This window comes from Antechinus flavipes, chromosome 3 (genome assembly GCF_016432865.1).
Source record: "Antechinus flavipes isolate AdamAnt ecotype Samford, QLD, Australia chromosome 3, AdamAnt_v2, whole genome shotgun sequence".
In the NCBI taxonomy this organism is placed as follows: domain Eukaryota; kingdom Metazoa; phylum Chordata; class Mammalia; order Dasyuromorphia; family Dasyuridae; genus Antechinus; species Antechinus flavipes.
In genome coordinates this window covers 304027629-304049783 of record NC_067400.1, presented here as the reverse complement: position 1 = coordinate 304049783, position 22155 = coordinate 304027629, and the positions used below count along the sequence as shown (strand labels likewise).

The 22155-nt window shown below is 34.3% G+C and overlaps 1 protein-coding gene across 4 annotated transcripts in view; it reads right to left on the bottom strand.

Annotated features, from left to right (window-relative positions):
* CD96 (CD96 molecule) overlaps positions 1-22155 on the bottom strand; it is a 151875-nt gene that overhangs the window by 74529 nt on the left and 55191 nt on the right. For all 4 annotated transcript variants that reach the window (XM_051985263.1, XM_051985262.1, XM_051985264.1 and 1 more), the window contains 2 exons: positions 21801-21990; positions 13612-13667 (listed from right to left, as the gene is read on the bottom strand). In XM_051985263.1, the coding sequence (XP_051841223.1) occupies positions 13612-13667; positions 21801-21990 (246 nt within the window). The remainder of the gene's footprint in view (positions 1-13611; positions 13668-21800; positions 21991-22155) is intronic.

Sequence of the window (22155 nt, the reverse complement as noted above, 5' to 3'; positions counted from 1 at the left end):
TTTCCTTTTTTTTTCCTTTCCTTTCCTTTCCTTTCTCCTTTCCTTTCTCCTTTCCTTTCTCCTTTCCTTTCTCCTTTCCTTTCTCCTTTCCTTTCCTTTCCTTTCCTTTCCTTTCCTTTCCTTTCCTTTCCTTTCCTTTCCTTTCCTTTCCTTTCCTTTCCTTTCCTTTCCTTTCCTTTCCTTTCCTTTCCTTTCCTTTCCTTTCCTTTCCTTTCCTTTCCTTTCCTTTCCTTTCCTTTCCATTCCTTTCTTTTTCTTTCCTTTCCTTTCCTTTCTTTTTCTTTCCTTTCTTTTCCTTTTCTTTCCTTTCCTTCCTTCCCTTTCCTTCCTTCCCTTACCTCTCCTTTCCTTCCTTTCCTTCCTTTCCTTCCCTTTCCTTTCCTTTCCTTTCCTTTTTCCTTGCCTTTCCTTTTTCCTTTCCTTTTTCCTTTCCTTTTCTTTCCTTTCCTTTCCTTTTCCTTTCCTTTCCTCTTTCCTTTCCTCTTTCCTTTCCTTTCCTTTCCTTTCCTTCCTTCCTTTCCTTTCCTTTCCTTTCCTTTCCTTTCCTTTCCTTCCTTTCCTTTCCTTTTCCTTTCCTTTCCTTTCCTTCCTTTCCTTTCCTTTCCTTCCTTCCTTTCCTTTCTTTTCCTTTCCTTTTCCTTTCCTTTCTTTTTCTTTCCTTTCCTTTCCTTTCCTTTCCTTTTTTCCTTTCCTTTCCTTTCCTTCCTTTCTTTTCCTTTCCTTCCTTTCCTTTCCTTTCCTTTCCTTTCCTTTCCTTTCCTTTCTTTTCCTTTCCTTTCCTTTCCTTTCCTTTCTTTCCTTTCCTTTCCTTTCCTTTCCTTTCCTTTCTTTTCCTTTCCTTTCCTTTCTTTTCCTTTCCTTTCCTTCCTTTCCTTTCCTTTCCTTTCCTTTCCTTTCCTTTCCTTTCCTTTCCTTTCCTTTCCTTTCCTTTCCTTTCCTTTCCTTTCCTTTCCTTTCCTTTCCTTTCCTTTCCTTTCCTTTCTTTTCCTTTCCTTTCCTTCCTTTCCTTTCCTTTCCTTTTTTCCTTTCCTTTCCTTTCCTTTCTTTTCCTTTCCTTTCTTTTCCTTTCCTTTCCTTTCCTTCCTTCCCTTTCCTTCCCTTCCCTTCCCTCTCCTTTCCTTCCCCTCCCTTTCCTCCCTTTCTTCTCTTCCTTCCCTTCCTTCCTTTCTTCCTTCTTACATTAAAATAAAATTTTAGAAATAAAATAAAGAAATGATATGAAAGATTTGGGGATGGTCAGGAGAGATGTACCGGATTTTGAGGTTTCTGGATTTTCTTTTAGAATGAATTCTCCTGCTTTTTTGAGATTACCAGGAAATAGGTTACAGATAAATAAAAAGTAAAGTTGCCCAATACCCTTAGAGTAATAGCTACCACTTTGTTCTCTTTTCTGCCTTCCTCAAAATGACAAGTTGCAGGGGAAAAAAAACGATTTCAAGCTGAGGTTAGTTTTCTTATGAATTTTTTTAAATGATGTAATTTTTGGTTCGATCAGAACAAGGCAAATTGAGCTTCGTGTACAATTTAGGGACATGTTATATGATCCAAACCTAAAGGAAAAACATGCCCAACTCTGAAAAGATAAATAACTACATATATGCACTCAGACTGAAGTAAATCAATATCCTGCACAGAAGCTTGGGTCATTCATTCATTCACTCACATATTCAATAGCTATTTTAATGAATACTATATTTGGTACTTTGGAAGTTAGAGAAGTATGAAAAGTGGTTTCCTCTCTCACCATGTTACTTTTTATCCCTTCTCAATAAAGTCTCATGGCTTCCTATACTACTAGGATCAGACAAAAAAAATTCCTCTTTAGGAATTTAAATTCCTTCACAAAATTATTCCAATCTACCTTAATAGTCTTGATATATACTTCACCCCCACTCATATTATACAACTTAAACTGGCTTTCTTGATGATCTTCATGTATACTCCATTTGCCATCTTTGTATCAGGTACCTCCCCATAATTTTGCTTTTAATAATTTCTAGTTTCTTTCAAAGCTTAATTACAATACTACTACAATACGAATTTTCATATTTTCTCAGCTGCTAATGTCATTGTTGATCTGTCATTCAGTCAAATCCAACTCTTCATAATCCCATTGACTTGTCCATGGGGTTTTCTTGGCAAAGATGCTAGAGTGATTTACAAAAATTTCTTTCTTCATTGTGTCCCCATTTTATAGATGAGGAACTGAGGCAAATAGGGATAAAATGATTTGCCCAGGGTCACAAACCTAGTATGTGTTTGAGGATGGATTTGAACTCAAAAATTCCTAACTCCAGGCCCAAATACTCTAACAATTGAGGCACTTAGCTTTCCCCTGATATCTTCTCCTCCCTAATTGCCTTGTATTTATTTTGTATATAATTTCATGAATGTATGTTGTTACTGCACTCCTTCCACCTCATTTCAGAATATAGGGCCTATCTTCAAGTGTCTTAAGGGAAAGTTATTTCATTTTTTTTTCTATGAGGGAAATGATTCTTTAAGGACTCCTACTCAAACTCTGATCAGTATTAGTTCATTATGATTTTATAAATGGTAATAATTGTGAGCAATTATTTTAATGTATTTATGTAGAAGTATGAATCTAGTCAATCACCTAATAATAGGTATAAGTATAAACAGTATCCATATTTTGTATGTCACATCAGAATATAGATTCTAATAGAAGGGACCTATAATAGAACTCAAACTTTAATGTAATGTTCATTACTTGTTAACAGTGTGGAGCTTACTTGTACAACAATAAGAATGCTGACAAAGGTTTCTCTACCCTGTTTTGCTCAAATTCCATGACCAATCCAAGTATGGGGTGATGGTATAGTATGGAAATTTTTCCTCAATATGTTCTTGAACCGTATAACTTGTATCATCTCTTCCTGCCTAATTTGAGAATCTCAAATATCTTCCAAACACTTATTCAGCAGAGATATTCCATTCTTGATCCAACCCATGACCCTACTATGTTATTTTTGGCCCCTAAAAGCAAGATTTTTCAAACAATGAGAATATGTATGTCACCGTGCTTCTTTTGCATTTTGGGTATCAAACTCTATAAATATAAGGTACTGGAAGATGCAGGCATTTCAGATCATGAGGAAAACCTGAGATCTACCTCATTAGATGGGACCATGGATCCTTTAATAAAGTACCATTGGCTCTGATTTCTGCGTCAGTCTCTTTTATTGTAGTTTTATTATAGTATTGTAGTTTTAATCTCCACAATTATTGAATCCCTAGCACCTAATATGGTGGTGGCAATATGGTAGACCTTAATAAATACTTGATGATAGAAATGAATTGATTGATCTAGTGTAACTACTTTGTTTCAAAAATGAGGAAAGTGAGCCTCAGAGAAGCTAATAGGTACCTTCCCCAAAATCTTAATAAGTGTGAAGACAGGATTGAAAATTAGGTTACCCACTCTCTATAGCATATGCACTGTCTTTCTTCTGTTTGTTTGTTTTTTGATGGTTATTTCCTATCAATTAAAATTTTAAGATACAGTTATTTCCTTATATTTCCATGGCTATTTCTCTGTCTTTTCTTGAGATTTAGACTGCTGAGGTTTGGCCTAATTGGGATCCATTCCTCAATATTGGAAAATAGAGATAGAGAAGGTTGGATAGGTAGAATGAGATTAGATTGTGGATCGTGAAAGTCTTAGAAAAAAGAGTTTGCACTTTATCTTGTAGGTACTGAAAAACTATTAAAATTATTAATCTGAAGAGTGACATAAGGAAGTCAGTATTTTCATCTATATGCATGGAGCAATTTGGTCAAATTTCTTATTTTTCTTTTTCTCTTTTTTATTAAAGCTTTTTATTTACAGAACATATGCATTGGTGGTTTTTTTCAACACTGACCCTTGCAAACCTTTTGTTCTAAATTTTTCCCTTCTTCTCCCTTCCACTCCCCTAGGTGGCAGGCAGTCCATTATATGTTAAATATGTTAAAGTACATGTTAAATCTAATATATGTATACATATTTATACAGTAATCTTGGTGCCCAAGAAAATCTGAGAAAGAAAACAAAATGCAAGCAAATAACAACAGAGAGAGTGAGAATGCTGTGCTGTGTTCCACACTCTGTTCTCTCTGGGTATAGATGACTCTTTTCATCTAAACAAATGGAATTAGTTTGAATCCTCTCATTGTTGAAGAGATCCACATCCATTAGAATTGATCATTGTATAATCTTGTTGTTGCTGTGTATAATGATCTCCTGGTTCTGCTCATTTCACTTAGCATCAGTTCACGTAGGTCTTTCCAAACCTCTCTGAAATCATCCTGCTGGTTGTTTCTTACAGAACAATAATATTCCACAACATTCATATGCCATAATTTATTCAGCTATTCTCCAATTGATAGACATCCACTCAGTTTCTAGTTTCTTGACGCTACAAAGAAGGCTGCCACAAATATTTTTGCACATGTGGACATTAAGATCTCTTTGGGATATAATTCCAGCAGAAACACTGCTGGATCAAAAGGTATGCATTTTGAAAACTTTTTGGGCATAGTTCCAAACTGCTCTCCAAAATTGTTGGCTCCATTGACAGTTCCACCAACAATGTATCAGTGTCCCAGTTTTCCCACATTCCCCCCAACATTGGTCATTATCATTTCCTGTCATCTTAGCCAATCTGACAAGTATGCAGTAGCATCTCAGAGTTGTCTTAATTTGCATTTCTCTGATCCATAGTGCTTTGGAGCATCTTTTCATATGACTACAAATAGTTTCAATTTCTTCATCTGAAAATTGTTCATATCCTTTTATCATATACCAATTGGAGAATGGCTTGAACTATTATAAATTTTAGTCAATTCTCTATATATTTTAGAAATGAGGACTTTATAAGAACCTTTGGATGTAAAAATATTTTCCCAGTTTATTGCTTCCCTTCTAATCTTGTCTGCATTAGTTTTATTTGTACAAAACCTTTTTAACTTAATATAATCAAAATTATCTATTTTGTGATCAATAATGATCTCTAGTTCTTCTTTGGTCACAAATTCCTTTCTCCTCCACAGATCTGAGAGGTAAACTATCCTATGTTCTTTTAATTTGTTTGTAATATCATTCTTTATGTCTATATCATGGATCCATTTCTGCCTTGTTGGTATATAGTGTTAAATGTGAGTCTATGCCTGTTTCTGCCATACTAGTTTCCAGTTTTCCCAGCAGGTCTTGTCAAATAGTGAATTCTTATCTCAAAAGCAGGGGCTTTGGGTTTGTCAAATAACAGATTGCTATAGTCATTGATTATTTTGTTCTGTGAACCTAACCTATTCCACTGATCAACTTCTCTATTTCTTAGCCACTACCAAATGGCTTTGATGACCTCTGCTTTATAATATAGTTTTAGATCTAGTATAGCTAAGCCACCTTCATTTGATTTTCTCTTCATTAAGTCACTTGACCTAATGTTCTTCTTGACCTTTTGTTCTTCCAGATGAATTTCATTGTTATTTTTTCTAGGTCAGTAAAATAGTTTCTTGAGAGTTTGATTGATATAGCACTAAATAAATAGATTAGTTTAGGTGGTATTGTCATCTTTATTATATTCATTAGACCTATCCAAGAGCACTTGATATTTATCCAATTGCTTAGATCTGACTTTATTTGTGTGGAAAGTCTTTTGTAGTTTTTTTCATATAGTTACTGACCCTCCTTTGGCAGATAGGTTCTCAGATATTTTATCTTTTCAACAGTTATTTTAAATGGAATTTCTCATTATATCTGTTGCTGTTGGATTTTGTTAGTGATGTATAAGAATACTGATGATTTATGTGGATTTATTTGTATTCTGCAACTTTGCTAAAGTTGTGAATTACTTCTAATAGTTTTTTTAGTTGATTCTCTAGGGTTCTCTAAGTATACCATCATATCATCTGCAAAAAGTGATGATTTGGTGTCTTCCTTACCTACTCTAATTCCTTTAATCTCTTGCTCAACTCTTATTGCTGAAGATAACATTTCTAATATAATATTGAATAGTAATGGTGATAGTGAGCAACCTTGTTTCATTCCTGATTTTACTGGGAATGGTTTCAGTTTATCCTCATTACATATAATACTTGCTGATGGTTTTAAATAGCTGCTACTGACTGTTTAAAGAAAAATTCCACTTATTCCTGTACTCTCTAGTGTTTTTAATAGGAATGGATGTTGGAGTTTATCAAATGCTTTTTTGGCATCTGTTGAGATAATCATATGGTTTTTGTTAATTTGGTTATTGATATAGTCAATTATGCTAATAGTTTTCCTAATATTGAACCAGCCCTGCATTCCTGGTATAAATCCTACTTGGTCATGATGTATTATCCTGGGGATGATTTTCTGTAATTTCTTTGTTAATATTTTATTTAAGATTTTTGCATCAATATTCACTAGAGAGCCTGGTCTATAATTTTCTTCCTCTGTTTTTATCCTACTTGGTTTAGATATTAGTACAATGTCAGTGTCATAAAAGGAATTTGGTAGGAGTCCTTCATATTTTTTCAAATAGTTTATATAATATTGGAGTTAATTGTTCTTTAAATGTTTGGTAGAATTCACATGCAAATCCATCTGGTCCTGGGGATTTTTTCTTAGGGAGGTGATTAATAGCTTGTTCTTTTCCTTTTTCTAAAATGATACTGCTTAAGTAATTTATTTCCTCTTCTATTAATTTGAGCAATCTGTATTTTTATAAGTTTTCCTCCAGTTCATTTATGTTGCCAAATTTATTGGCATAAAGTTGCTCTAATTTCCTCTTCATTGGTGGAAATTTCTCCCTTTTCATTTTTGAGACAATTTGATTTTCCTCTTTCCTTTTTCTATACAAATCAACTAAAGGTTTATCTATTTTTTTCATAAAACCAGCTCTTAGTTTTATTTATTAATTCAATAGTTATTTTTTTTTCTTTCAATTCTATTGCTCTCTTCTTTTATTTTTAGAATTTCAATTTGGTATTTGATTGGGGGGGTTAATTTGTTCTTTTTCTAGCTTTTTTAGTTAAAAGCCCAATTCATTGATCTTCTCTTTCTCTATTTTATTTAAGTAAGCATCTAGAGATATAAAATTTCTCCTTATTACCTCTTTGTCTGTATCCCACAGATTTTGGTATGAAGTCTCATTATTGTCATTCTCTTGGATAAAATTATTGATTGTGTCTATGATTTGCTGTTTTACACATTCATTCTTTTAGGATGAGATTATTTCATTTCCAATTACTTTTTGGTCTATTTTACCCTGACCTTTTATTGACTGTAATTTTTATTGCATTGTGATCAGAAAAAAAATGCATTTACTATTTCTGCTTTTCTGCGTTTGATTTTAAGGTCTTTATGTCTTAATATATGGTCAATTTTTGCATAGGCTCCATGAATTAAGGATTACAGAATAAAGGTAAAAGGTAAATAGATTCTGGAGCAGAATCTATTATGCTTCAGATGAAGTAAAAAAAAAAAAAGAAGCAGGGGTAGTCATCCTGATCTCAGATCATGCAAAAGCAAAAATTGATCTAATTAAAAGAGATAAGGAAGGAAACTATATCTTGCTAAAGGGTAAACATATATGCACCAAGTAGTGTAGCATCTAAATTCCTAAAGGAGAAGTTAAGAGAGTTGCAAAAAGAAATAAACAGCAAAATAATAACAGTGGTTTCAGTTTGTCCTCATTACATATGATGCTTGCTGATGGTTTTAAATAGCTGCTACTGACTGTTTAAAGAAAAATTCCACTTATTTCTGTACTCTCTGGTGTTTTTAATAAGAATGGATGTTGGATTTTATCAAATGCTTTTTTGACATCTGTTGAGATGCCAAGAAAAAAGTGTGCTCTTTTCTGTCTCCATTCAATTTTCTCCAAAGAACTGTCATATCTAGTTTTTCTAATATTCCACAGTGGAAGATCTCAACCTTGCCCTCTCAGAATTAGATAAATCAAACCACAAAATAAATAAGAAAGAAGTTAAAAAGTAAATAGAATATCTTACTTTTCTTTGTATTTGTCCAATTGAATTTTTAAATGAGTTGTTTTGTTCTTTGGAATTTTTTCCATTTCACAAATTCTGTTTTTTAAAGTTATTTTCTTTTTCTTTTCAAAACTTCTGTTTTTCTAGGAGTTGTTTTCTTTTTCTTAGATTCTTAGATTATTTAGGTTATTTTAATCTAGCTTTTAATGAGTTATATGCTTTTTCCTCTCACAAAGTTTTCATTTCCTTTCCCCATTTTCTAGCTGTTTTTAAAGATCCTTTTTAATTTCTTCTAGGAGAGCCTTGTGTGTGTGGACCAGATTATATCATCTTTTAGGGCTTCATCTGGAGATGATCTGATTTTAGTTTCCTCAGGGTTTGAAATCTGTTCTTCTCTTTCACCATAAAAGCTGTCTATGGTTAGACATTTTTTTTAACTCATAAAAAAAAATTAAGGTTCGCTTTTAGGGCAGGGAAGGTTTTCCAAACTTCCTCTATAAGCTGCCATGGCTGTGCTGGGTCAGTGCTGAGTCACTCCCAGTGCTGGGTGGGCATCACCAGGTCCCCTAACATTTTGGCATTTTGGGGTTCACTATTTACCTTTTGTTTTTGTGTTGGATATTTTCTAATTTTTCTGAGGATCTAGTGGCTTGCAACCAGGGCAGAGTGGCCAATACTGCTGTAGATTCTTGTAGATTCCTCCCTTCTGCCCAGCAGAGTCTGCAATATCCTGCAGAGTCTGCACCACCCTGGGACTCTATGCTGTCTAGGCTAGCATTTGTGCTCAGCCTGCTTGTTCTTGGCTGCCTCCTTCCCATTTCCAATTGAAACTGGCCTTTTCTGGCAATCTTCGAAATTATCTTCTGCTGGTAATTTGTCATACTCCCAATATTTGTGGATTCTGATTGTCCATAGCTAATTCAGAGGTTGTATTTGCTAAATAGTTGGAGGGTTGTAGAAGAAGGTCAAAAAAAAAACGTATGTCCTCTCCACCATCTTGGCTCCACCGATTTGGTCAAATTTCATATCACTATCAGTGAAATACTGAAACTGCAAATTCTAAGCAGGTATACATTCATCTTATAGGAACTAGTTTGTCATTATTAATCTGAAGTTTTCCTATATATTAGACATATATTTGCCATTAAAATCATTTTTAAAATTTTGGTTTTTCAATTCAGTGACTTTTACATTGTAGAAATACAATTTTAATTTTAATTTTTCATTTGAAACTGTTTACTTCCCAATATGCTTTCTACTATGATCATTTCTCTTTGAATTCTTGATGTATAGGTCTTTTTAAAGAATCATCTCTTCTAAACAGTTTTCTCCCTGTAAATTACCTTATTTTGGTAAAATATGTGGCCATATTTTCCCCTTTGTAATTTTGCCTGAAGCATGTTCTATATAGTTACATGAGGGACAGAGAATTCAGGCATAACTTTGTTTCTCTATTCATTTTCCCACTGAGATAAGCTGAGTTTTGATTAATTTTCTTTTATTTTCTTTTTCATGGTTGAGGGAAAAGGAGGCGTTTACTTCCTACTAAATTCCACTTTGATTCTTCCCCCCCATCTACTTTAAATGTCTTTCTATAAAAGAAAATTAAAATATTCTTCTGGGAGAAAACAGAGAAATAAGAACCTGGAAGGGGAGGAAAAATTTTTTCTTAACATTTTATTGTGTGACCTTTTCTTCTCCTCCCTTCTACTAGATTGTAAGAGCTCAAGAGACTTTGAGCTGGGAAGGACCATAAAGGACAATGGTCTAATGCTGTCCTTTCACAGATCAAAAGCTGATATTTAAAGAGATTCAGTGGTTTCCTCATGGTCACATAGGTAATAAAAAGCAGAGACAGGATTCAAATATATATTTTCTGATTCCCAATCTTGTATACTATACAGAACCATGCTTCCTCTCTCAGTAACCATCTTTATGGCAGAAACACTGTTAATTTTTTTTTTTTGATCCTCCCTCAGTGCCTAGCACAATGCTTTATAGAAAAAAGACAATACAAATTTCAAATATTGAATAATTGTCACTTGTCACTTCTAGATCTATTATATCTACATTGTCTATTTTATCAAATAACATCACATTGCATTACATCATGCCATGTCACATCATATCATATCATGTCTTATATCATATATCATATTACTATATTTGCCTAAGATTCAAATGGCTTCCTTGTTTTATTTTCCTGAGAGTAGGTGGAGTGACAAAACTTATCCAACAATAACTGAAGGACAAGAAAACATGGGAATTTTTTTCTGGACTGTGCCTTCCCAAAACTAATAGACTGCAATACACATGGGGTGCATTTTTTGTTGGTTCTGATGGTGCTGTGGAAATGATAGCACCTAACTTGCACCCAGGGAGTACAATGGATAGAGTTTTGGGCCTGGAGTTAGGAAGACTCATCTTCCTGAGTTAAAATCTTACCTCAAACACTTATTATCTGGGTGACCCTGGGCAAGTCACTTAACCCTGTTTGCTTCAATTGTCTCGAAAATGACTTGGGGAAGGAAATGGCAAACTAGTATCCTTGTCAAGAAGATAAAATGGGATCATAAAGAATAGGCTAAAACTAAAAAAGATTTAAAACTTGCTCCTGATACATATTAAGGTTTATCCTGCTCTCATTACTTCAGCCCAGAGGTAAGTTTAGAAGGCAGAGAGAAAGAGATAAGACTTGAAAATGGCATATTGTTGTTCAGTTATGTATAACTCTTCATAACCCTATTTGGGGTTTTCTTGGCAAAGATACTGGAACTGTTTGCCACTTCCTTCTCCAGCTCATTTTTTTATAAGTGAGGAAACTGAGGCAAACAAGATTAAATGACTTAGCCAAGTATAAGTATCTGAGGTAAGATTTGAAATCAGGCCTTTCTAATTCGAGGCATTGTGCTCTAACCACTGCATTATCAAAAAGGCTAGCAACTTCTAAGGGTACTATTGTGGAGAATGCTTGGGTACATAATTATCAGTCACCATAACTTGGATGTCATAAGATTATAGTGGGGATCTTGGAGATCATCTAGTTTAGCTACATTATTTACACATGAGGAAACTCTGGTCCAGTTAAGGACTCTGCACTGTTTAAGATTGTCCAGAGAGTAAGCATTAGAGGCAGGGTTTGAACTTTTCAAGACTGTGTTCTTTGCCTTGCATAATGCTCCAGATAGGAGGGGTAGGAAGGCAGGTAAGATGCTATAGGTGGTGTCATCCAAAGGCATAATCATTAGAAACTAAATAAGAAAAAACTATGAAAATAATGGGAAGTCTTTTAGGATAAATAATACAATTAGCAAGAAATAGAACTACAAGATATATGTCAATTTGTATAACTTCCTATTGCTTGTCATCAACTTTGGACTCTAATCTTTTTGCAGATTCATCATGAAATGTAAAATGTGTTCCTCAAAAGGTATTTGATCAAAGCAAAATTTTACCAATTGATCCAAGTGTATTTTAAATACATTAGAGGTTTTTTGTATTTCAAGTAACCCTACCATTAATTATTTTCTAAAGCAATGAATCATTTCATTATTGTACAAGTTATCTCCTAGTTGACTGATTTCACAAATTCAGAATTTCATTCATGTGTTGTTTTGTTTTTTAAAAGGGCAAAACATTGAATACATGTCATGAGTCACTCAAGACCTGACCTTCTTCTAAAGACTAGGCAGGTTTTTTTCCTGCTTGGACTGTTTAGGGCTGTCTAGTTTGAAATAGATGAAAATCTAAAATTATAGAATTTTATTTTCATTTTAATTCATCTATAAAACACACACCATTTATAATAAGTGTATATTAACAACTCTCTTGGTCCATATTGATTTCACTCATGAAGAGAATTCCTATTGCTTGCAGAAACCCCTCATATTAAGGAGTTTCACAATATTTTTATCTTCATAATATTTTTCTTTCTTTTTTCCCCAAAAAATATTATTTGTTGAATGTGTTGGTTTTTTAAGAGGGGGAGAAAAGTGACTGGAGGAAATTATGATTATGTAAAATATGACATCAACAAAAAATTTATTAGAATGATAATATCATTGCTTAATTACTACTTTTATCATTGGTGTAAAGAATGACAGATTCTGGGTTCAGCCCATAAAATATTCACATATATCAATAAATATTATGAATAGATAGATATAGATGTAGATATTACCAATAAAGATTGGCAACTCATCTATAAATTCTAATCTTAAATGTTTGTCTGAGGCATTGAATGGTTAAGAATGGCCTGTAGTCACAAAAGCATTACATTTCATAGATTAAATTTAAGACCAGATTTTCTTGATTTCACATTCAGAATTCTGTCTAATTTAACACTTTTATTTCACAGATGGGGAAGCTGAGGTCCAGAAAGCTTTAATAGTAAACATAGTAAATCATATAGTAAACATAGTAAACAACACATAGTAAATCACAGGGGAGCTAGGTGGCACAGTGAATAGAGCACCAGTTCTGAAGTTAGGAGGACTTGAGTTCAAATCTCACCTCAGATACTTAACACTTTCTAGCTGTAAGACCCTGGGCAAGTCACTTAACTCCAATTGCCTCAAAAACAAAACAAAACAAAAACAAACAAACAAACAAAAGAACAGTGTATCATATCATATTGCCTTAGAAATTATCAAGGGACAAGTCTTCTTTCCATCATCCACTTACTTTTTTATAGGAAGAACATGAACATCAAAGATGTGAAAGACTTGCTCAAAACTATCTTATAAGTAGTAGAAGAAAGATTTAAGCATACAACTTTTAATTTCAAATCCCTTGCTTTTTGTATTACACTATCTTGTTTCTTGAGACAAACTGAATTACTAAAACAAAAACTAAAAACAATACTAAAACAAAAAAAACCCCCATAATCCCTTTTATTTTTCAAATGACATAATCAAAAGAGTAAGAAAGTACTTCTTGCACCCTACAGACCACAATTAAAAAATAATGGGAAGGAGTGGAACCAAGATGGTGGAGTAAAGGCAGGAACCTGTCTAACCTTTCCCCCAAACCATCCAAATTCCTTTAAATAATGACTTTAAACAAATTTTAGAGCATCCAAACATCAAAAAAGACAAAGTAGAACTTTTTCCAGCTGAAGGCTACTTAGAAGCTCAATAGAAAAAATCTGTTGACACTAGGATAGGAGTCCAGCATGCAGTCCAAGTGTAGACCATGCCAGTGCACCCCACCTCATCTCCCGGCCCCAATACCCATTCCATCCTCCTACTCCAGCCCCAGTCTCAGCTTTAGCCCTAGTCCAGCTTGAGCCCCAGCATCAGCATCAGGGACTTCTGAATCAGCGGCAGCACTGGAGGCTTCTGGACCTTTCAGCCCAGAGATACCAGAAATGACTTGGGAAGTCAGCAAAGAGGATCTGTGGCAACATAGCACCTGCCCCGGCCCAGCTTGGTGTCAGCAAAACTTTGAAAACATCATCTGCAGGGGTCTGGCTCACCTCTTACAGTGACCACACAGAATTTTCTTTAACTCTTTCTCAGTAATTGATAATTGACAATTCACTCAAATTTTTTGGTGAAAATGCTCTTGATGAACATAAATCTTGGCCTGTTGTGATAGTTAAGATTTTCTAAAAGCTGTTAAGTTACTTACCTCTTCCAAGGTATCAGTGGAGCTATTCTGCATGTTCATAAAGATTTCTGGTTTAGCTTGAAAGAAAAATACAAATATGATTAGTTGTGCTGAAGATCATTTAATGCAAGCAAACAGCAACAAAAAAGTGAAAATACTATGTTGTGATCCACATTCAGTCCTCACAGCCCTGTCTCTGGTGTAGATGGCTCTCCATCACAAGACCATTAGAACTGGTCTGATTCACTTCACTGTTGAAAAGAGCCATGTCCATCAGAATTGATCATTATATAATCTTGTTGGGATTGTGTACAATAATCTCCTGGTTCTGCTCATTTCACTTAGCATCAGTTCATATAAGTCTCTCCAGTCCTCTCTGAAAGTATCCTGTTGATCATTTCTTATAGAACAATAATATTCCATAACATTCATATACCATAACTTATTCTCCAACTGATGAGCATCCACTCAGGTTCCAGTTCCTTGCCACTACAAAAAGGTTGTTACAAACTTTCTTTGCTTAGAGATCAGATTTGCTTAATGCTTAACTCAGGACCTAGATTATGCTGAGCAGAAATCCAGTCAGAACTGAAGATTAATACAAGGAACATAAAGTGTTTTTACTCATTATACATCTTGAGCAACTCATGTGTTTTATCTGAAAACTGCCTGTGTGTTGGCTGATTCACTATTCTTGTTACTTTGTTTGAATCCTATATAATGTGTAACCTACATACTCTGAGAACAGTGGGTCACCATTTTTCATGTTTCTGCTCTGCTGGATGACCTTCCTTCTAAATTATTTCAGTTTAGAATCTTTTGTTCTCAGCTAACAGTGGCAAGACAGACAATAGAAGCTTTGACAATCGCAGGAAAAAGGAAGAGAAGGGAGAAGGGAACATAGATTCTAAATAGTAACAGTGGAGGGAATGAAAGAGATTTTTCTGAGATCTCAGCACTGGAAAGATGAATCTTGAACTGGAGCACTAGTTCAATGATATTCATGATACAAATAATCGTGGAATTCTAAAGCTACAAGAGACAAAGATGACCAAGTTCAGGAGTCAACATTTTGCATGTCAAAAGCATCTCTGGCATTCTGGCACCTAAGTGGTCTCTCCCTTCTAGCTGATTGTTTTTCCCAGAGTCCCCTTTGGCAGAAGCTGCCTAGTCTAGTCATGTATCGCTTATCTCTATACCATATTCCATTTTTCCTATATCATGACCTTTCTCCTTATATCTTTTGTCTTTTTTCAGCTTCTATTTATGCATTATCTTTTGCCATTACAATAGAAGTTCCTTGTATTTAAAGAATGTCATTCTATTTGTATTTATGCTCCTAGCCTAGTACAGTGCTTGGCACATAGCAAGTGCTCAATAAATATTAGTCAAATTGAGTGGTACGTTTTTGGACACCTGCTCAGAATAATGTTTTTAAATGCATGAAGCAAAACATCTAAGTTTATAAAGAAAACCAATATACAATTGTAAAAAGAAGAAATTCACAGATCAAAGGCTTTATTCCTGATGTCATCCAACATTTAGTTTTAAAGATGAGACCCTAAGGCCTAGAGATGTTAAGTGAATTTCTTAATTACGGTTCTTATTGGCTCTTAGAGACAGATTCTGTTCCCAACCCAATTTCTAATTAGACTTTTAGTTCAGCTTGTAAGTTCAGTCAGAAAGTGAACCCTAAGGATCCAAGAACATCCATTAATGTTTGAAAAGATGAATTCTGTATAAAATGTATATATACACACACACACACACACACACACATACATATACATTCATAATACAATATGTATATATACACACATATGCAATATACCCATACATTTGTGCATGTACATATATACATATAGATAGATAGATAGATAGATAGATAGATAGATATTATGCTGACTCAAAGACCCATTGTTCCTGGGTATTAGTCAATCAGTGTTGGGGAAGGCATCATCTGCAGGTTTGTATTTCCTGGCATTTGTTACGGAGCCAAGTCACCCCTTACCTGTTTCTTTATATCTGGAAGTTGTCATATACTCCTGCTTTGGGAAGGGATTGAGGTTCAAAGCCTCACCCTCTTTTGATGACATGGAACAATCTGAATTGTCTTTATCTCATTACCAAAGTTATCAATAAAAGTTAAGCCCACCTTGGAGCATTGATGATCTCTAGTGACCAACAAATCAATATGTTGCTACGTTGACATACTCTAATATATTCCATTTAATTCTCTTTGTTCTCTGCCCAAACAAAAAAAATTCCTTTTAACATAAAACACATGTGTGTATATAAACAACACACACGTGTGTTCATGCATGTATATATGTCCACACACATGCACATTCTCACACACACACACACACACCCAATGAACATATGCGTATAGAAAGCAGCTATCTATTGAGTTCAAATGTAGTCTCAGATACTAGCTGTGTGATGATCCTGGGCAAGTCACTAAATTTCTGTTTTTTTTAGTTTAATTAGCTATAAAATGTGTATAATAAAAACACCTACCTCTCAGTAATACTGTAAAGATCAAATGAAATAATAATTATAAAAGTACTTAGCATGGTGTTTGGCATGTATGTGTATATGTATATGTATATGTGGGTATATTCTTTACTTTTAGAATGTACTCCTGGTCCCAACCAAACATTTTGAAAATATGAACCAAGGAGGCTTTGGTGCGAGAATCTGAATATATAATCATCACCACAATTGGCAAAAATAATAGCATTAACAACAAATACAAATAATAGAAAACCAAACCTCAAAACATCTTTGAAAACAATGGAAACCATTTACTAAAAGACCACAGAATACAAAATATTAAAATTGAGTTAATTGAAAGAAGTCCTATAGAATCTGTGCTACAGAAAAGCAGATGTTCCTGGGGCAAATGACAGGGGAGATTTCATTTAAACTTTCTATAAGCAAATAGCTATGTGATTTTGTTTGGTATGGACCCAATTCTGGTTCTTATAGTTAATGATGAGAATTAGGAATCTAGTTCTGGTTCAGATTAGCTTTCACTAAATAAGAAGGATTAGGTTGGCTTGAATCCCTCTCATCTTTAGGAGTATGGGAGATTGGCTTGATTTTAGACCTTATGGAAGAATCTAACTCCATTATAACTTGGAAGTCTCAAGGAGTATAGCTCAATTTACAGGAAAAGTTCTTAAATTTTTTTTTTATCATGGATCCCATTTGGTCCTCTGGTGAAACTTATGTATCCCTTCTTGGTTCCTTTAATGTATAAAAAATGCATTTAGGATTAAAAAAGGAAACTAATTACATTGAAATAAAAATAGCAAAATACAGATTTGAAATATAAATTTCTAAAAATCCTTATCTCTATAATACACATCTGTAGTTATCTCTATAGTTATCTGTGTCTTTATCTATCATAAGTTCCCAGATCCCAGGTTAAGAACTCTGGTTTAATCTATGTGACAACTCTCAAGTTTATTCCAGAGTGAATTAAAAAAAAAAAAAAACTTATTGAAACAGACCTGGAAACATCAAAATTCCAAGGATCATTTCTTGGATCAGATATGACTCAAGACAAGATAAGAGATAACAGAATTATTGAGTGAAAGTCAGTACATTTTAAAAAATAAAGTTGATACTGTCTGGTGCCATATGGAGATATTTTACATAGTCAAGTATTAATTTGCCTGAGTGCAGCTGATATAGAGATTAATATTAGTATTTAGTTCAAAGAGATATAAGAGAGGGGCCTATCTCTGAATATGCTTTTAGCAAAAAATGTTGCCTGAATTAAAGGACCAAAGGCCTACAAATGAGACCATTGTACAAAGCTGAAAGGGATCAGGTTCATCAGTGATGTAGATGGTTCCTGGGCTAAGGCTGACTTCATTTTGAACTTAAGGGCTGGACCTTTGATAGACAGTAATTCCCTTTCAAAGTCTGAGAGGCTAGACTCTTGAATCAAGATACAAAATGTGCAGTGATGTCAACGAAATTGTTGCAAGAGGACTGATAGACCTCTTTGTCTCTCACTTCTAAGCTGAAGATCACAATCTCAGGAGGCTGTACTGTTGAAATCAATCAAAGCTTGGTAAGAGACAAGGCAAGGCATGAGAAAAGACTAGAGTTTTTGAGATAGTAAGAGTGGATAGGAGGAAATTTTCAGAATTATTTTAATGCATTAAGTCACTTTGTACAAGGAATCAAGGTTTCCTCTAGACCAGTCCAGTTGGAGAAAATTGGACTGTCCCCCTAATTTTTAGAAAAGAACTGGAAGAAGCTCAAAATTAATTTAGTCTACATGCTTCCCTTTACAAAAGAAGGCATTGAATTGAAATAATTTGCCCAATGATTTAGGTTTCTTTTTTTTTTTTTTAGGGTTAATGAAGGACAGAGACAAAAAAGAACTTTGATCTTTTGTCTTAAGCATATAAGTCAACTAATGAATAAATATTTATTAAACACCAACTATGTGCGAAAAAGCACCTAGGTGACTCAGTAGATGGAGGGCTAGGCCTGGAGTCAAGAAAACTTGATTTCAAATCTGGTCTCAGACATTAGCTCTGTGTCACTAGTAAAGGAATATAATCTCTTTTTGACTCAGTCTTCTCATCTGTAAAATAGGCTGGAGAAAGAAGTGGCAAACTATTCCAGGATCTTGGTCAAGAAAATCCCACAAATACTATTGGCATAATATAGTCTATGGGTCATGAAAAATTGGTCATGACAGAATGATTGACAACAACATGTGCCAGGCACTGTATTAAATGCTGAGGATACAAAAAGAGGTTAAAAAAGATAGAACCTGCCTTCAAGGAGCTTACAACATAATGGGGAGACAACAATGCAAACAAATATATACAAAGAAAGCTCTATATAGGATAAATAGGAATTAATTAACAGAGGGAAGGTCCCAGAATTAGAAAGGGTTGGGGAAGGCTTCTTATAGAAGATAAGATTTTAGTTGGGACTTAAAAGGAAGCCAATTAGAGGAACACAGAATAGTTTACCTCTCAGACCTGTGGAAGAGGAAGGAATTTATGACCAAAGAAGAACTAGAGATCATTACTGATCGCAAAATAGAAAATTTTGATTGAATCAAATTGAAAAGGTTTTGTACAAACAAAACTAAAGCAGACAAGATTAGAAGGGAAGCAATAAACTGGGAAAATATTTTTACAGTCAAAGGTTCTGATAAAGGACTCATTTCCAAAATATATAGAGAATTGACTCTAATTTATAAGAAATCAAGCCATTCTCCAATTGATAAATGGTCAAAGGATATGAAAAGACAATTCTCAGATGAAGAAATTGAAACTAATTCTAGCCATATGAAAAGATGCTCCAAGTCATTATTAATCAGAGAAATGCAAATTAAGACAACTCTGAGATACCACTTGACACCTGTTAAATTGGCTAGAATGACAGGGAAAGATAATGTGGAATGTTGGAGGGGATGTGAGAAAACAGGGACACTAATACATTGTTGGTGGAATTGTGAATACATTCAACCATTCTAGAGAGAGATTTGGAACTATGCTCAAAAAGTTATCAAACTGTGCATAACCTTTGATCCTGCAGTGTTTCTATTGGGCTTATATCCCAAAGAGATCATAAAGAAGGGAAAGGGATCTGTATGTGCACGAATGTTTGTGGCAGCCCTCTTTGCAGTGGCCAGAAATTGGAAACTGAGTAGATGCCCATCAATTGGAGAATGGCTGAATAAATTGTGGCATATGAATATTATGGAATATTATTGTTTGATAAGAAATGACCAACAAGATGATTTCAGAAAGGCCTGGATAGACTTATACGAACTGATGCTGAGTGAAATGAGCAGGGCCAGAAGATCATTATATACTTCAACAACAATACTATATGATGATCAATTCTGATGGATGTGGCTGTCTTCAGCAGTGAAATAAAACAAATCAGTTCCAATGGAGCAGTAATGAATTGAACCAGCTATACCCAGTGAAAGAACTGTAGGAGATGACTAAGAACCATTACATTGAATTCCCAATCCCTATATTTTTGCCTGCTGGCATTTTGGATTTCCTTCACAGGCTAATTGTATGCTATTTCAGAGTTCGATTCTTTTTGTACAGTAAAATAATGGTCTGGTCATGTATACTTATTTTATATTTAATTTATACTTTAACATATTTAACATCTACTGGTCATCCTGCCATCTAGGGGAGAGGGTGGGGGGAAGAAAGGGAAAAATTGGAACAAAAGGTTTGGCAATTGCCAATGCTGTAAAATTACCCGTGCATATAACTTATAAATAAAAAAAACTATTAAAAAAAAGATTAAAGAGTTCATCTCTACTCAGAAAAAAAGGAAGCCAAAGAAATCAGTAGTTGAAGCAGATAGGGAAAACATTTCAGGCATAGGAGACAGGCAGAGAAAATGTCTGGAGCCAAGATATGGAGTATCTTGTTCACAGAATAGCCAAGAGAATGGTGCAAAAAATCAGAGAACATTGTATTAGGGTAAAACTTCATTTCAGGAGTCTGTTAGACTTTTGAAATGCTATCAATTCTGGATACTTTTTTTTTTGCTTAAAAAATACAACACAGCACTTTGTAGTGCCTCAAAGGTCTGACACATGCCACTATTCTTAAATCAATGATTTGAGATAAAGTGAGGAAGAAAAAAAAGTGTATGTGTGTGTGTGTGTGTGTGTGTGTGTGTGCATGCTTATTTTATGGGAATGTACCAGTTTTTATTTTTATTTTGTTCTTATCTAAGGCAAATGGTAATATGAGGGGCATCAGAGAAGAAAAGGTATTCTGGAATAGTCTAAAGTTTTCACATTTTTGAAAGTGCAGCAGTCAAAGGGAAGAAATACAACAAGAGGATCAGAGATGAAAGGATAAGGAAGAAGGAGATGAGGGACAAAATCAGAACCACTAATATCAGAGTCAGGGTAAGCAGGATGATGTCAACATCCTATAAATTTCTTGCCTGGGACAAAGTCTTAGCTTTCACATCCTAGTTACTGCTCTGAGGAAAGGTTAAGTAATTTGAGATATAACATACAACTCACCTGACCAACACTCCTTCTAAACTTGTAATTGGTTTTTCCTTCTTTTGTTGTTCAGTTGTTTTTCAGTCATTCTGATTCTTCATGACCCCATATGAGGTTTTCTTGGCAAAGTTACTGGAATGGTTTGCTATTTTCTCCAGTTCATTTTACAGATGAAGAAACTGAGGCAAACAAGGTAAAGTGACCTGCTTAAGGTCACATAGCTAATAAAATGTCTAAGGTTAGATTTGAATTCAGGAAGCTAAGTCTTCCTGTCTCCAAGCCCATCACTCTATCCACTACAGCACCTTGGAAATATATAATAAGAAATGACTAAGATTCTAAATAAAAGTTTTGGCCAGCTCTGTTACACATAGGATCAAAAGAAAACAACAGTTCTCTAATATTTGCCATTACAGACTCAGATTTTCATTTCTTTCTCAATATTTTAAAATTATATTTCAGATTATTGTTTCACTTTTCCCTCTACTTTGTCTCCCAACATTCACATTTAAAAATTAAATTCTTGTTAACATAGGCATGGAGAGAAATCAAAACTAAGGACTTTTGTTTTTTTTTTTAATTTTCTTTGCATCACTGAGTAACATAGTCAAACAAAATTTCCTCCTCGTCTTCCGAAATTGTTTTTGCTGAATTTTTGCATTGTAAGTCAGGCTACAATGAATGATTATAGTTGAGTTACAATACTCCTAAGACTCAAGAGATGATAAAATGGGAATCTTGACAGGTCACTTTCTTGGAACAGCTTGGGTATTTATTCATTCTAGCATATCTGGAATTGGTCCTGCAAAGGCTACTAGAGACTGGGGATAAAGGGAGGTACATCACTTGTCTTTCTACTGCTATACCTTAGTGCTCTGGGAAGTAATACCATATGATTAGATTTTTAGCAATTACAGTAAAAGTGATTTCCAGTACTAGTGGAGGTGGGGAATGGAGTTAAAATGAGTCATTGGTCATGAGGTGGCTAACAAGTTAACAGTGAAGCTTTTTATCTTATTTATTTTGTTAACTGAGTTTGTTATAGAGAATATGAGAAAAAAGTTTTTGATGGGACTACTCAGAATCAGTTCTTGCCCTCTACAATGCAAGGCAAAGTTATATGCAGGAGATCCCCCTGAAAATACCAGTGTGATTGAAAAGAGAATCAAAAAGTTCTTACCAAAAACTTTAATTCTGGTGACATTCTTCAGGATTTTGCCAGATTGCATTATAACATGGCAGGAAAACTTTCTGTCATCATCAAAGATTTCAACTGATGGCAGATAGAGTTCATGATCTTTAAGAAGGATGTTTCTGTTCTTTATAAAGGTGCTGTTTTGGATAAGAGTTTCTTGCTTTCCATTTTTCTCCTGTTAAAAATATCATTAGATTTGATTTTCAGTTATCAAATCAATCAATCACCAAGCATTGATTGAGGTGATATTTGTCAACTATCATGTTAGACTTCTAGGGATATTAATACAAAAATATAGCCATCTTTGCCCTCTGTGAGTATTTATCAAATCAAGGGAGTT